The 17,171-nt window shown below is 39.9% G+C and overlaps 1 protein-coding gene across 2 annotated transcripts in view; it reads left to right on the top strand.

Annotated features, from left to right (window-relative positions):
- The first annotated feature begins 1,012 nt into the window (after window positions 1–1,012).
- Window positions 1,013–17,171, top strand: part of PIK3C3 (phosphatidylinositol 3-kinase catalytic subunit type 3) — a 76,771-nt gene continuing 60,612 nt past the window's right edge. For both annotated transcript variants that reach the window (XM_068422470.1, XM_068422469.1), the window contains exons 1-7: window positions 1,013–1,134; window positions 2,936–3,124; window positions 3,635–3,778; window positions 5,945–6,074; window positions 10,222–10,308; window positions 11,800–11,895; window positions 16,792–16,863. In XM_068422470.1, the coding sequence (XP_068278571.1) occupies window positions 1,067–1,134; window positions 2,936–3,124; window positions 3,635–3,778; window positions 5,945–6,074; window positions 10,222–10,308; window positions 11,800–11,895; window positions 16,792–16,863 (786 nt within the window). In that variant the 5' untranslated portion in view covers window positions 1,013–1,066. The remainder of the gene's footprint in view (window positions 1,135–2,935; window positions 3,125–3,634; window positions 3,779–5,944; window positions 6,075–10,221; window positions 10,309–11,799; window positions 11,896–16,791; window positions 16,864–17,171) is intronic.

Raw genomic sequence — 17,171 nt, 5'->3', positions numbered from 1 at the left:
ACAGGACTTGCCTTTCATGAATCCATGTTGGCTGGCCCTGATGCCCCGATTGTCCTACATGTGCCGTGTAATGGCACTCAGGATGATCTTTTCCATCACCTTGCCTGGCACCGAGGTCAGGCTGACACGCCTATAGTTCCCTGGATCATCCTTCCAGCCCTTCTTGTAGACGGGCGTTACATTTGCTAATTTCCAGTCAGCTGGAAGTGGACCCAGTTAACCAGGACTGCCGGTAGATAATAGAGAGTGGTTTGGCAAGTTCCTTTGCCAGTTCCTTCATTACTCTGGGGTGAATCCCATCCAGGCCCATAGCCTTGTGGGTGTCCAACTGGCACAGCAGGTCACTAACTTTCTCCTCCTGGATTACGGGGGGTTCACACAGCCCCCCGTCCCTAACTTCAGGCTCTGGGGGCCGAGTCTCCTGAGGACAACCGGTCCTGACATTAAAGACCGAGGCAAAGAAGGCATTGAGCACCTCTGCCTTTTCCTCATCCTCTGACGCTACACTACCCTCCTCATTCAGCAAGTGGTGGAGGCTCTCCTTGACCCTCCTTTTGCTGTTGATGTATTTGTAGAAACTTTTTTTGTTATCTTTGACTGTAGCAGCCAAATCAAGCTCTAATTGAGCTTTGGCCCTTCTAATCTTCTCCCTACATGACCTGGCAACATCCTTCAGAGACGCCACCCCGGAGGCTGCTGCCGCGGGGCACAGCCCTCGCTGCCCTCCGGCGGGACAGGCAGCCATCTCGCGCCCAGCTGGGCAACGGCCATCTTGCCATGCCTCTCATGGAGGCGGCCATCTTGCGTGCCGTACAGCTGGCGGCAGCCATGATGGTGTGAGGGAGGGACATGGGCGCAGCCATCTTGGGGCCGCCCACTCGGCTGCCTTCGGCTCGCGGCCATCTTGGTGAAGGGCGGTTACGGCGTGAGGCGGTGGCGTCCCCGCACCTTCCTCCCGTAAGCAAGATGGCGGCGGCGGCGCATGCTCAGAGACCGGCGGCCCGCGGGCTGTTGTGGCGGAGGGCTCGGGTGCCGCTGAGGCGGCGGGTGGCGGCCGGCGGCAGCCATGGGCGAGACCGAGAAGCTCTATTATGTTTATAGCTGCGACCTGGACATCAACGTGCAGCTGAAGATGTGAGTGAGGGGGGCTGGGACCCCCCTGCTCCGCTGCGGGCGGCCGGGGTGTGTGGGAAGCGGCCTGGTCCCCGCCGGCTCGGGGGGAGGCTGGGTCGCCCGCTCCCCGGAGCTGCGCTGGGTCCTGAAGCCTGGCTTCCCCGCGGGAGCCGGGTTACGCGGCGGTGCTGGCTCTGTGTCCCCTCCCCGACACCGGGAGCGCCGGGATGCCGCCGCCGCCTCTTTCCCTCGGCTCTGTCAGCGTCCCCGGCCGCCCCGCGGTGCCGTGGGGAGGGGCCGCGGCGGCAGCGGGGCCAGGGTTGTAACTTTGCTTTGGAGGCGTTACAGACGTTCACGGCCTCAGGTCCTGTAGTGCCGGGCGGTGCTTTGAGGCAGAGATCGATTGTCAGTTCAGCGCTAATGTCTCTGATAACCTTTCACCTGCTGGTGTCACAGCTCGCTCCTCAGCGCTGGGGGAAGGAGATAAACCGGCGACACTCTTTTTTCCGACCTGTTTTCATGCTCCTTTGAAAGCAAGTTGCTTCTGATTGGGTTCTTTGTCGTAGGCAGATCCAGGTGCTGCAACATGTATGATCCTAACTGGGTACATGCAAGCACTCCTGTTGAAGCTGGTGTCGTCACCCGCTGGTGTGTTTGCTGATTAATTTTTTAATTTTTATGTTTGGGGTTTTTTCTGGGTTACAGCAATGGGATGTTTACCTTTGTGTTAGGAGGGACGTGGCTGGCTCTAAAATGTAGTATACCTAATGTTGCTACATTAAGGTAGCAATATAATTTGATATTATACTTTTTTTTTTGAAAGCTTAACTTGGGGAAGCTTATTTGGGGGTTGTTTAACTTCTGAGTGGAAGATGGTATCCGAAATCAGCTGCATGTGTCCTCTTTGCTGTTTCATTCTGCCTAATAAAAACATAACTAGTTTTTTTTGTGCATCTGAGTATATGTCATCCTGGAATGTGCTATGCTAGTTTCTTGCAAGAAACTTGTTCCCCTACTCTGAAGTGTTTTTGTGGTACTGATAGATTTTTGTTTGCTGAAAGACTGATTTTACATGTTTTCCCATCACCACCACAATTCCTTTTTTGTTTTCACATGTGAGTCCACAGTCAGATATTTCATACGCATGATTTTTTTCATCGTGGTATAGCTGAGGCCTGAGAAATTCCATCGAGTTACTCTAACACTAGCATTCTGCAAATTGTTGCAGGGATTTAATCAAGTTTGATTTAAACAGTCTGCTTGCTTGAGCTTTGATTTGTTGTTGATTTGAGAGATGACTGGCATCCAAAGCCAGTCATATGTTTCATGTTTCATACAGTTTAAAAATAAGGCTTTTCTGATGGTGTTTTTTTTTTTCCTCAAATAGTATTTGGAGTACGTGTACTCTGATGTTAGTTTTTGTTTTTGTTTTTTTAATATTAGCACCATATGTCAACTCATTGTTGCATTTAGGGTACCTTATTTGATGCTGAGAATCTACAGGTTGTACTAGAAGTTGTCCCAATTGAAAAGACAAACAAATAATTCTTCCCTTCCCTGCTCTTCCTTCCCCACGCCTAAATCAGCATAGCAATAAGTTCTGTGTTTGTTCATCACTTCACATCCTGAGTTCCTCTCAGATATTTGGATTTCACTACAGACTAGTAATGCAAAGTGAGGATAGCCTCGGTACTGTGTAATGCAGATATAAGCTATGGAAATAGAATAGAATTTTTACTGTGGATAAAATACATTTCAGTTTGTTTATTTTTTCTCTCCCCCCTCCTTTTTTTTTTTTTTCTTTTTTTCCCTCCCAACATAGAGGAAGTCTGGAAGGGAAAAGAGAACAGAAGAGTTACAAAGCTCTCTTGGAAGATCCAATGCTGAAGTTCTCAGGACTGTATCAAGAAACTTGCTCTGACTTGTATGTAACTTGTCAGGTGTTTGCAGAAGGGAAGCCTCTTGCTCTTCCAGTTAGAACTTCCTACAAAGCTTTTAGCACTAGATGGAAGTAAGTGACTGCCTTTTATTTCATATTCCTCTTAGTTACCAGGGCATCAAGTTATATAAATCTGTGTTTTCTATTTGTGTCAAAAGGGTTTGTTTTCTATTGTCTTCTTCAAATAACTTATGTTTCTTCAAGTCTCTGGATGGTTAATTGTTGCCCTGATAGCACAAAACCAACCTTTTTGAGTAATGGGTAAGTAATAAAATTGTTACTTGTGTGTTTGGGCATGGCTCGCTACTTAAATAACTTCTGGGGCCTGGACTAGCATGCTTTCATACTGTTTACTGAACAGACTGATCTTTGGTACTGAATGATCAAGCTAGAGTGTTTTTTGTTTGGTCTCTAGCCTTTTGATGATGCTCAAGACAAGTATTTGAATGGTTAAAGCCCAGAGGAAAATAGTCCATCTGCCCTTGGAAATTCATATTCTAAGGAGAATCTAGATTGTATAAACTAATAGAGATTAACTTGCATTCTGAAGCTTTATGACTAATAAAACGTGTTTTTCTGCAGCTGGAATGAATGGCTGAAACTGCCTGTGAAGTATCCAGACTTGCCTCGCAATGCACAGGTGGCTCTGACCATCTGGGATGTGTATGGACCCGGTAAAGCAGTTCCTGTGGGAGGAACAACGGTCTCGCTCTTTGGGAAATACGGGTATACTGCTTTTTCTTCTATGGTACAGAGTTGACCCTCACTTGTGAATAATAATGTAGCAGTGGTTATGAGAGATTTTTTTTAAAAATTTTTTTTAAACCAGGTTAACAGTTCCATGTTTGAAAAATCAGATACACAGATGATTTACTCTTATTTCTTCCTGAGTGTAACTTCATACGTGCCACAGTGTTGTAAAAAAAAAACCTTCTCTTGTATAACGCCAAAATTTAGGCTTTTTTTTTTTTTTTTTTTTTTTTAGATCTGTAAGCTTGGATTTTGAGGTAGCAAATGCTGAAATCACTTCGTATTTATACTTTTATAGTGCATGGGTGCCAGTACTGATTACTTAACATAATTGATTTAACTGGCTTGCAATTGGGCTGTTAATGCAGTATTATTTATAAGGAATAAAGTGTAACTCAGTAAATTAGGAGTGTTCAAAATTAATAAGCTGTGATCCAATAGAGAGTGGGTTTAGTAAATTTGTGGGTGATAACACTAAACTGGGAGGATTACAAGTGTGCTGGAAGGTGATCAAACAGGCCTTGACTAAGTGCAAAGGGGACTGAAAAAGAAACAGGATGCAGTTTAAGGAAAAGTGTGAGGCGCTGGTAATTTTTGCAGTTGATTGTAGTCAAATACAGAATGAGAAGCAGCTGCCCAGGAGAACAGAGGAAAAGGTTTGGGTTTTATAGTGAATCTTAAAAGTTTTGCATGATTCAGCATCGTGATGCTCTTGTGAGATGTGCAAACAACACTGAATACACGAACAGTCTGTAAGTGTGCACATCAGGGACAATGTTGTATCCTCCTTCTCCGTACTCATCCGTTCAGCTGGGATATGTTCAGTTCTGTATAACTGACTTTAAGCAAGTTGCTGACTACTGGGAGTCTGAGAGAGTCCATATCATTGATTGTCTAGCAAATAGATGTGATGGAGGTGGAGCAAAGACTAGTGAGACTAGATGATCTTTAAGGTCCCTTCCAACCCAAACCATTCTATGATTCTATGAGGCTGAAGAAGAGACTGTATGAACACTTTTTTAATATGTAGGTAGCGTTAGAAGTTGGGGAGAAATAGTCTTTTTCTGTCTTGTCAGTGGATAAAAATTAATAAGGCTAAACAATTGCAGGAAAAGTTTAGGTTAGCATTGGAAAAGCTGCTCTAGGGATACTCTAACGCACAAAATGACTGTTGAGAGAGGTTGTATCTCTGTCATGGAAGATACTGCTTTGACAAAAAGATTGACATTGTCTTAGGGCAGGAAATTAAACTGGATCAATTGGACTGTGCCCCAAAGACTGCTGGTAGTTTTTAAAGCATTAGCATAGTTCATGGAAAAAGATACAATTTATAAATGAAATTTACTTTTATTTCCAGCATGTGGGGCCTGGGGGAAGTAGATGGACAGAAAGCAACAAATAATTTTGAAATTTTGTATTTGCTTGTAAAGAGTTAAGTGATTACCTCTTACTGGCAAAAGTAATGCACTTGATTTCTTAAAGCATCTTTTGTAGGTGGATTAGCACAAATATACAAGGGAAGCAGGGTTTTGCAGAGAAAAAGTATGGTCAGTTACCCTGCAAAGTTCTGTTCACTGCACAGTTTCAATTACCAATTCAATTTCAAGCATAGATGGAGAAAATGGTGTGTTGAGGGTTGTGGGGTTTTTTTATTATTATTATTTGGCAGCTCAGAAGGCTGCTTCTTATCAGTTGGCCTTCAAGTGAAACTTAGGTAGTTTTTTTAGTCGATTTTTTTTCAGACTGGCAGACCTAAAGTCAGTGTTACAATTTGAAAGTCAGGAGGAATACTTTCTGCTTCATTACAAATAATAAAAATCTGAAGGTCACGCTCTGTCCTCAGTTTGCATTTGTACCACCCCACTGACTTTGGGAATTACCCATTTTTCTTCCACTTGCCAAATAAGTTATTTCAGACTTACTAATTTTCTTCTAAACTCCATGTGCCAATAGAAATGAAGGCCATAGAGGGCACAAGCTGTGGGGAATTTTTGCAGTTCAGTTAAATTATACATGGCAATGCATGGTTGTATGTTTGGTAAAGGAAGTTACTTCATTTTCTTGCAGCTGCTGCTGTACTTTGATTCCTGACAGCTGTGTTATTTTGAATTTACTGAAGCGATTCTGCATTTTTCCCTGCAGTATGTTTCGTCAAGGAATGCATGATTTGAAAGTCTGGCCCAATGTAGAAGCTGATGGCTCGGAGCCCACCAAAACTCCTGGGAGAACCAGCAGCACAGTCTCTGAAGATCAAATGAGCCGCTTGGCAAAGGTAATGGAATAGCAGGTAACCTTTAAGATGTATGCAAAAAGCTTGCACTTCCACTGGAGCAAAATGAAGACAGGCTTCTGTTGTTTTCTCATTTGAATCCTGTGATTGTTGAGATGTTTCACAGGATTTATACAAATCAGTAAACTAGATCATGCTTGTTTACTACTCAAGTATTTTTTTAAATGGGAACATATACATACCTTTTAATATATGTAGGATTCTGTTGTATGAACTTAACATCCTAATTCTTTTTAAAGAATGAAAATGTGAACATGCTTTGAAGATGTTTGAAGCCAAAATTCCGTCAGGTTCAATAAGAGCAGCTCCTAACAGTAACTTGTGAGGACAGTCTAATTTCTTTAAGCAGCCATCCTTTAGATTTAAGGCTGTCTGATGTAGTGTTCAGCTGCATTTGATGTACCTCTACATTAGAAAGAATTTAAGTAGAACTGCAAACATTAACCAAAGTTTCATTCGTGTAAGCTCATGAATATGTGTGTGTATTAGTATTTTCTTCTCCTAGCTTGATGGCAAAGTTTATTTTTGCCATCAAAACTACTTCTGGAATTGATCAGTAAATGTTAGTTCTTGAACTCCTTTACTAGCTGATCTCTCATTCTTCAGCTAAGCTTACCCCAAGCTTGCCAAATTGCTCAACCCACTTACTCAGTGTACTTTCTTCTTAATCTTGGTCTCCTCGTTATCATCCTCACCTTTGTGCAACTCCCAGTGAAAGACAGGTCCTGTGCCATAAATATGTCAGTTTTCTCATCTAGAGATTTATCACAGCAATAAACTAACTTTCATTTAGGGTCTCTCTTTTATTAGTCTACTTCATCTTGAATTTATAATGGAAAACTCGCATCAAGGCTTGTTTATAGTTCATCAGATGGTTAAATGATGTAGGCAGTGTGTCTCTGAGAAGCGGGTTTAGAGTGTAGGCCTTCCATTTCATGTTAGTTCTCTAGTGTTTTTACTTCTCTTCCCTTCACTCCCTTATGCTCCCTAGCTCAAGAAATACAATCAATGTAGAGTATTTCAGTCTTAAAATACCTGCGTCTGTTTGGCATATGGGAGGTGAGGGCTCAGAGCCTCTGAGGAGGAAGGAATTCTTCTTTCACATCCCAATTGAGAGTTCTAGTTAGTGGCTAACAAAAAGCTAGTAACATCACTGCCACCATTCTTGTCTTCTGAAAGCTGTTTTGGGAGATAGTAATTTCTGAAAGATGAGAGTGTTTTCACTGATATTTTGTTGTGATAATTTATGAAAACATTTTACCATGAGATGCTAGTGAAGTGAATAGGCTTTCTGGGTAGTGTGTCTATGAGAGCTTTCATTTGCACAGCTGTTTACACAGCAGATGAGGTTCTTGTGATGTATCATTCCTAAATAGCTGTTGTTTGAGCACAGTCAGCTTCAGCTGATTTTCCTTCAGGGTTTTCCTCCCAAGTGAATAGCTTTTTGACTACTTTTTAGATTGTGACTGCTTTTGATTAGTCCTTTACTTTGGTAGAGTGAGTAACTATAGTTGAGGATTAATATTCAGTGGAAAGTTTTAAACCTCATCTCTAGTAGACTTAGTAGGAACCAAGAGTCACAAAATCTGAATTAGATAACATATTTGTGAAATGAGCAAGTATTGGAATTCAGAGCTGAATGTCATGCTTGCTTTCATAAGTAATCTACCTTAAAATTTAATTCAGATCTTGAGAGGGTGCAGAGGCCATGGTGTGGGCTATAGTGTATTCCAACTCTTTCTGACATAAACTGTTTCCAAGAAAACTAAATTAATTGGGAGTTTTGTTTCCTGCTTAGGATTAGGAACCAGTATCCGAAGTGTTGTTAGACCATAACACCAAATTAAACTCTGGGGAGGTGAATAAGAGGAAAAAACCTCAAATGAACTTGTCTTAAACAGCAAGAAGCTGTCACTTTGTGGAAAGTGAACAAGCAAGATAAGATGGTCTGTTGTTGTTGGATATGAAGGGGCAGTTGATCAAGGTGTTAAGGATAAATGCTTACCTGCTGATCTACGACAGCTCAGTTCCACTGATATAAGAACCCCTGCAGGGAGACCACGGAACACTGAAGTTTCAGTTCATTAGTGGTTTTAATGGCTGTTTACAGTCTTTTGGAGACTAGACAATTATTTGCCTGTTATGCATTGCTTCTAAGAGATGTAAAAAGCTAATTTGATTCTGCGTAATTTTTGAAGCTTGGCTTCTTGTGAATTTGTCATGTATATACTCTTCAGATCAGTCAGGAACTGTACCTGGACATGAAGTTGATGCTTTTCTCAGAGTGCATTGTGATGGGGTTTGTATTTAGCCCAGGTCATCCTTAGTGTGCGATAATACTTGTGCCCATACTGCTAAGACATCAGTTTACTGGGTATTTGAGTGCGAATAATGAACCAGTACTACTGGTGCAAACTCTTAACCTTTTTTTTCTTCACAGTGATATTATTATTATTTTTTTTAATCTATAGTGGTGAGCTACTGAAAGTCTAGTGCAGGTATCTGACAAACTGTGCAACCTAGACAACTCCCAGCATATAGCAAGTCTTAAGTCTTCTGTGTTTTTTTTTTTTGTAGTAACCTCATCTCCAGTTCTATATGAAAGAAGTAGGCGGTTGTATTCTGCATACAATACCCTCCATTCATATGCTTTGCTAGGTCACTGTGTATTGACTGTCCCCTAGCTGTCAGCTGGGCAAGAAATAGCAGGTGGTGTGATTGTATGACCTGTTCAAATTTAAATGCTCATGGGTGGGCTGGTTGACCACAGAACAAAGCTGATGAAGTAGTAGTTCTAACCCTCCCCCTAATAGGAGTAATTTTGAGGGTCTCTTTACTAACTGTTTTCTAGACAGATACTGTTTTCTTTGAAACATGAAAGATCTTGATGTCTTCTAGTCCCTTTGCATCTCTTCTTGCATATTGCAAGAATTACTAACTTTTTGAGGAGCACTTGCGATTTCTTACAAGCCAAAAAGATGATTCTTGTTCACATTTGTATGGTCTTCCGATGAATTGTTCATAAGCTATTGTGTGTCAGTGCATCTGAAACTATAGGTAGTATGGCTCTTATCTTCTTTTCCAGAATTATTCTATTATTTGGCTGGGGGAAGAGTGGTTAGAGAGCGGCCCGGTGGAAAGAGACCTGGGGGTGCTGATCGACAGCCGACTAAACATGAGCCAGCAGTGTGCCCAGGTGGCCAAGAAGGCCAATGGCATCCTGGCCTCTATTAGGAATGGTGTAGCCAGCCGGTCTAGGGAAGTGATCGTCCCTCTGTGCTCGGCACTGGTGAGGCCGCACCTTGAATACTGTGTCCAGTTCTGGGCCCTGCACTTCAAGAAAGACATTGAGGTGTTGGAGCGAGTCCAGAGGAGGGCGACCAAGCTGGTGAAGGGTCTGGAGGGTCTGACCTATGAGGAACGGCTGAGGGAGCTGGGGTTGTTTAGCGTGGAGAAGAGGAGGCTCCGAGGTGACCTTATTGCAGTCTACAACTACCTGAAGGGAGGTTGTGGTGAGGTGGGAGTTGGCCTCTTCTCCCAGGCAACTAGCGATAGGACAAGAGGACACAGCCTCAAGCTTTGCCAGGGGAGGTTCAGGTTGGACATTAGGAAGCATTTCTTCTCAGAAAGGGTTATTAGCCATTGGAAGGGGCTGCCCAGGGAGGTGGTGGAGTCACGATCTCTGGATGTGTTTAAGAAAAGCCTGGACATGGCACTTAGTGCCATGATCTAGTTGACGTGGTGGTGCCAGGGCAATGGTTGGACTCGATGATCCCTGAGATCTCTTCCAACCTGGTTGATTCTGTGATTCTGTATTAATTTTGGATATTTTTTGATTTACCTTCTTTTTGTTTGACTTGGTAAGTTTTACTATGTGAAACTTAGTAACACACAAAAAAATATTTTTGTTATGTGACTTTACTTAACACATTAAAAACAGGAACCTATTTTTAAAAAAATCAGTGATTATGTGCTTGGAACATGGTTTTGCTTTTGTACAAGCATTTTTTCCAGTTCCTTTATTTTTCCCCCCCTGATTTTATGTTAGTGTCTCTGTAAAATTATGACTTTTATATTTTTTTTCTTGCTCCCAGCAATTTCAATATTATCACTGTGTTTTTTCATGCAGCTCACGAAGTCTCATCGGCAAGGTCATATGGTGAAAGTGGACTGGCTGGACCGACTGACCTTTAGAGAAATAGAAATGATCAATGAGGTAGACCATTGTAGATCAGATTTGCAATGTTTTTTTGGGATCTTGCTAACATGGAGTGTTCACTTGCTTGGGAGTCTTAACTCGAAACACTTGCCCCATTTTTCTTCAACCACCAGTGTATATGATAAAAGGAAAAATAATTCTGTAAGTTTCCAAAGTTGATTTTACTTTGGCAATAATGAGAATAGACAGCTGTCTTATCAGTTGCCAGCTTCAAGTGGGCTTGGTCATGGAAGAGAGAATTTGTTAATAATTTGGAATAGCTTGGAACAAATACTGCTAGGTATGACTAATTTAACTCTAGGATTTGGATTGTGATGGGAAGCTTTTTGGACATACAGGCTGTACCTTGGTTTTATACCTGTTTGGCTTTACTGGTTTTGATTTTTAGGTGCTGAGGAAATAAACTTATAAGATTTGAATGAATATTTAAAACAAAAAGTTAAAAAATTATTCTGGTAATTAAATATCTGAATGAGGTGTTAACCCTCTCTGAGCAAAATCACCCCAAAACTGTTAACTGACTATACTCATCTTGCACAACAGAACTCCTTTATTTTCTGCTTTCTGTGCTGAGATTTTTGTTTTCTTATTTATAATTAGACCTCAGGGAATCAAATTGTTTTTTGAACTTAAATTTTTGTTCTTATAAACCCTTATGAATATTTTTTTTTTTTCGAGAATTCAGCCTATCCCCTTCCCCCACCCCCTTTCCTTTTCTGTGAAAATACAGAATACTAAAAATTCCTGATTCCTAGGCCTGTGCCTTAAATGCAGAACCACTTTGCCTGGGGTGGAAAGTCAATCCCCTATTAATGCATAAAATGAACTTGAGTTGGTTGTTATTAAAGGGGATGCTTATTTTTTGTATTAAGTATATGTTCCTGGTAGTGGTTATGCATAACTTCTTTCTTGTTTCCCACCTAGATTTTAAAATTCTAAGCACTTTTTCTGTGTAAAGCATTTCAAAAATGCATACATGAGCAGATCTTCTCTGAAAGTGAATAGGCTGCAAATCTAATCTTGTAGTCCAAGTTTAATTTGTCTCTTTCACAGTTTTATTTGAAACATTGGGGTTTTTTTTTTTCCATGTCTTCTGGTTTTTGACTCTGACATGTGTAATTGTGTGTAATGATTTAAAAAAAGCAACAAAACACACAAAAATCTCAGCTTTCAGCTGGTTATTCTTCATGGCCTTTTTAAAGACCTTTAGTCCACAGTTGCAAGCCACTGATGAAAACAATGTGATTTTATCTGTTACATGTGGATGTTTATCATGAAGTGGGAATATAAGGAAGTAAGAATGTCAGGAGGAAGGTGATACAGTCTCAAGTAGTGCTATGAAATGATTAACTGAATAATTGCTACAACGACTGATAATCTAATTAATCAGTTACAGCACAAAGGAAGTAGGGTAATTGCTGTACTGAGAATGCTGATGATTGATTCACTTTAATATATGATACACATCTGTGGTCGTTCTCTTTTCAGAGGGAAAAACGAAGTTCTAATTTTATGTACCTGATGATTGAATTCCGTTGCGTCAAGTGTGATGATAAAGAATATGGAATAGTTTACTACGAAAAGGTACGTGCCTTGCAGGCTTTATGATTGTCTTTCAAAAGCAACATATGCACCAAAAATGGAGAGGTTTTTCTGCTGAGGTGAAATATTCCGCTGCAGGATAGCAGCAGACAGCTGTCAGTGGCGACTGTTTATGTACATACAAATCAAATAGTATAGATGCAACAAGATTGCAGAAGTCAATCATTTGTGTCATACAGTTCAAGATTACGGAATTTAATAAGTGTGAATGATGAAAAACTTTTTGATTTATGGTTCCTTCAGTCATCCAGCCATACTTTCAGAGTAGCTGTATGTAAAATTATGTCTTGTATCAGGAAACGTACCTGTGTCGATTGGTAACTTCATAAAAGGTAAGTTATTAAAACTGCACAGGAGCTTTGTCGGTGAACGTCTTCTCTAAAATGAACAAATGTAAAAGTTTGGTCTTTCATGCTGAAAATGCTTTGGAAGTCAATTAAGTAAAAGACTTCTGGATTGCAATGTCTTGCATCTTTTCTTCCTGTTTACAAAACAGATCTCCAAAGCAGTGCCCTCAGTATTTTTTATGAATTCAAATTTAGTGGAATGAAGGATTAACAGTGATCTTAATTGACAGCGGTGTGGCTTTGGAAGGCATTATTGGTACTTTTATGGACCTGTGCATTGTAGAAAGAACCACTGAAATAGAAAAAGCAGTATATCTATAATCTGGTTTAAAAAAGTTGTTAGTAATTACCTCTTAAAATTTTCAGCATGTTTAGATTTATAAGAATTCAGAAAGTTACTGATAATACAGCTTTACGGGAAAGAGAAAGAAGGTAGAAAAAGAGACTGGAGTCGTATTGAGAACAGAGGCACTAATTTTAAGCAGTGTCTATTCTGAGAATATAAAAAAACCCTGTAATTGGGGGTGGGGTGTGGTATGTACTTGTTTTTTTTGTTTGTTTTGTTTGTTGTTGTTTTGTTGTTGTGTGTGGTTGTTTGTTTTTCAGCAAGTTCTTGACCCTTTTCTGGCAGCAGTAGAAAACAGTACGTAAGTTAGTGCCTGTCTTCTCAGTTTTGTCATGCTTCCAATTACAGTGTACAGTATACATAATCCGGCATCACCAATCCAGTATGTTGAGTCTAATGAAAGTAGGTTCTGTTGTCACCTGCCTGTGACCGATAGCTGAAGTGGAGATTACTTGTCACAGTTTTGTTGATAAATTTGTTTTCAAGCATTTACAAAGAACTAGCCTGTTAAACAGTGGCTGATAGAATTTGAGATTCTTTGACTCAACGTTCAATTACAATGAAGTGAAGTGGCAGTGGCTCTTCCCATGTTCTTTGTTAACTTAATTTTAATGAAGCATTCAGGATGTGAAGGATAGCAGTCTGCTAGTAACGAGAGCATCGCTTCTGATTCTCCATTTTGGCAAAAACTCAGTGTGACTTTCCAAGTGCAAATAACACCAGCACTTATCATTAATGTGTTTTTGTGCAGGTTTCAGTGAAACATTTGTTTGAATAAATAAATTGATTGCACTGCTGCATCCAGTTTATTTTTAAAAAAAAAAAAGTAGTCTGATTATCAGAGCCTTTTTGATGACTTGAAAGAAAGAAAAAGTATCTACGGCATTGGGTGTCCATTTACTTTTTGTGTGGGAGAAGTTGGATCCCATTGGTGTTACTTGAAATGATGTTTTGGCTAAAGAATAAGATAAATAGAACCTCGTTATTTATTGATGTTGTGAAACTGATTTTCAGGAAAGTGCAGAAGAACCTTGCTGGTTCAGAAAGTTCTACAAATTTTGTTGACTTTCTTAAATGGACTCTAATATTTATATGAAGTCACACACGGTGACCTTAGTGTAGTGAAATACCTCTAAAGCTCTATAACATTATAGTTTAAAGCTAGTTAATGCTGTTTAGTAGTGGTGTTGCTTTCATTTCCCAGTGACAAGATAGCAGGTCATCTCAGGTTCTGGCTGTGCTAGCAAGTAATTCAGACAAGAGGGAGCAGACTTACAGTGTGAAGAGGTTGCTGAAGGCCCAGTGTCTGCACTGTGTTCTTATGCTTGGGGCTAGCTTTAATCGAGTCCCATGAGCTGAATGACTGTTGGCAGTTGGAGGATATTAGGTGTTTCTAAAGCTTCCATGACTTGATGTAAAGCTCACGACGTGGAGGTGATCAGGAGAGACACTTCAAAAGCATGCACTTGACCAAATTTATGCTAATTTAGAGTTGACCTTCAGTGATCCGTGTCTTGCTCTTCAAGAATGACAGAGAATTAGAGCTGCGTGTTAATCTAATTGGAAGTAGATTAACTGACATCCTTCACAGGCAAGCTAATAGCATCATGCCTGCTTGAGGATTTCATGAAACAGTCTGTTCTGAAACTGTTAACTCCTGACACAGTAACTAGTTCCACGAATGCTTGGCAAAACTTGGTTTCGTAGCAAGTTTTGGTTGAAGCTTAAGGCTGTGTTCTAAAATGCAGTGAAAGTCTGGGAACAGTTTTCCTAGCGCTTGAATTGAATAACTAGAGCTTTTCAGATTGGCTTTTCAGCATAATCTAACTATGTTTGAGAAGAGGATTTTAAAGAACAGTCATTAAAATATTTCTTTTGAAAGGTTAAAAAAAAGAGATGCCAGCAATGAGTTTAGAAATCATTCTTTTAACACTAGTCTTGGAAAAAATCCCCAATCTTTATTTTAGAATGTATCATAAACATTTTGATGTGAAGCGCTGGAAGGCTTTGCACATTTTTTTAGTTTTGTAAGTAAGCAAATTTTAGGCTATTGTGCTTTTGTCATTCTCATCCTAGTAAGTTCTGAGTTGGTAATAGCTGTCATAGGCTTTTGATTGTGGGGTGGGTGCTCCATTTTTACCAGCCTGAAAGCTTTGTCAGACTCTTTCCTTTTACAGCTATTTTATCTGAATGTTTTCACTGAGACGAAGATGTAGTAATATGGGTGTTATTACTACTTATCCCTAGAGATAAGGGGGATGGGATCCCTTCCATGGGATATGGATGTTATAAATGCCTTGGTAGGACTTTGAACATTTACTAGTTGCTAATGAATCCACTCCTGTGTCAAGTTTTTCCTACGGTGCTTTTATGTGAAGGGTCTAAACGGAGTGGAAACTTGTTTGTCACTGGGGCGTTGTCAATCCTTTGTTTTATAACAGTTAAGCTAGATTGCAGCCTTATATGGTTTTGATTAGTGGATAGAAATTGGTCTGTCATCTCTTGTCATCAAATTTAATTGTTTTTATGTAATTTGACTTTGTAAAACTAGTGTAACGATGGGAAAGTTCTGTCTGATGAGATGGCACAGGCTTTAGTACAACGTGAGTGCTGATCTGTCAGTGGCACTGACTCAGTTCAGTCTACTCTTATGTTGATGCAGTAGTATTTTGTTATAAATACATTGGAAATACTAATAATTCTATACAATTAGGTTAAAGTGAAGTTCATTATCTAGGCAGTGTGGTTTTAAAACAGAGAAACTGCACTTTGTCCTCTTCAGTGTTTTCATGAGTACTTTTTTTAAAGACTAATGGGAAAAACAATTCTGCTTATGTTCTGGGACCATCATCAGCCACAGCCAGACTGTATGTATATTTTCCCTTAACTAGAAAGGATGTGTGTGTAGTTACTGTCATTATTTTGACTGTAAAATTATTACTTCAGAAAGGCATAGGACAATAACAAATGTAACAGAAGTGTTTTCCTGAACGTGCATTTTAATGAGAGATCTTTTACCCTAGTCAGCCACACAAAATTTATGTAGCTGGGAAAAAATGTTTCTTGTGATAGGTTAATGGCAATTTTATCTCTGGTGTCTTGTTGGTGGCTTGTTCTTCCCGCTGATAAAGCCCCTCACTTCTTTGAAAGTTATGTCTGAAAAGTATAAAAGCAAAGCCATCCCAAGAGGCATATGTGATTGGAAAAGCAGGAGAAAAAAAAAGGAGGGTGGAGCAGAAGCAAACCTGGGCAAGTTATCTCAAAGCTTACATTATTGAGAGAAATGTTGATATGTCAAAAAAAACTTCAGTCTGAGGTGAAATTTACTCCAAAATGAATGAAAACAAACCAAGTATAAATATAACATAGCTCATGTTATGCTGGTGTTGTCTTGTGTTTTTTTTTTCTGTTTTACATGGTCTTTAATGAAATCTTTCTTCTGTCGATTGTGTCAATTAATGTAGACTTCTAAGGTAACAAAACCACAACCAAAGGGCTGGATGTGACTGGAAGAGGGAAACAAAATTGCTGTTTCTGTCAGGTGGTGGCAGGCTTTATATTTTTTTCCTTCTTCCTGGTTCAAACAGGAAACTTTTAGCTTCTCCCTGCCATTAGTTATGCAGCAACAGGTTAGACTCCCCTAAGGAAAACTAACGGGCTCCTGTCGCACTGTTCCAGAGCAGCACAGTGTGAACTTCTAGAAGAGGCTGTCATGGTCGATGTGGAACCCGTGATAGATAGGCACATGTGTATCTTTCTAAATCCATCTGTGTTGAACAATTAGATATTTTCTGCAACATGGTTGTTATTTCTAGGAAATGATTTGGTTTTGGTGGAAATATCAACCCTGTTTTGGTTTCTCTTTGTGCTTCCAGAGGACACATGTAATGATAATGGCAAATTTCTCCACACACGTGTGTGCCAGCATGGTAGTGAGTTGCCAAGCTTTGTCTCCTCAGATGAACTTTCATCTCTCTTGCCACTTTGTTTATCATCTGGCAAAAACTAACACGAAAAATAATCCATTTCTTATTTTCTGTTTTCCTCTTTGTAACTATCAAAAGTCAGCAAGGTGCAGTTGTGTCATTCTTTCACTGTAGTATAGTTCACAATACATTAATATGACATGTTGTTTTTTCCTAAAACTTGAGATGTTTAATATGCCTTTAACTTTTTGTCGTTCAGGATGGTGACGAGTCATCGACAATTTTAACAAATTCTGAAATTGTTAAGATTCCAGATCCTCAGATGTCTATGGTAAGCATGCTCCGTGCAATGCAATCTGTATTATAGTATTTTTGTTGAAGTTTTCATAAATGGAGATGAAAGCTTGCCTATATTGCTGTCTTCAATAATTTAAAATTCCAGTGTAAAGATGTATTTGACCAGTTGAAAAACATCAGTGAGTTTGACGTGTAATATTTTTTTTTTTTTTTTTTGCTGCTGTTGCTAGATTAAAATACAAGAATTGATTTAATGCTTATGTTCATCTCCTCCTTTCCATACCTAATGTGCTTGTTTCTAAGGTGTAGGAAGGCAGAGAAGGGGGATTGTTGGCAAAAGAA

The sequence above is a fragment of the Nyctibius grandis genome, chromosome Z (assembly GCF_013368605.1).
Source record: "Nyctibius grandis isolate bNycGra1 chromosome Z, bNycGra1.pri, whole genome shotgun sequence".
Lineage (NCBI taxonomy): Eukaryota > Metazoa > Chordata > Aves > Nyctibiiformes > Nyctibiidae > Nyctibius > Nyctibius grandis.
This window is presented reverse-complemented; position numbering and strand designations above follow the sequence as displayed.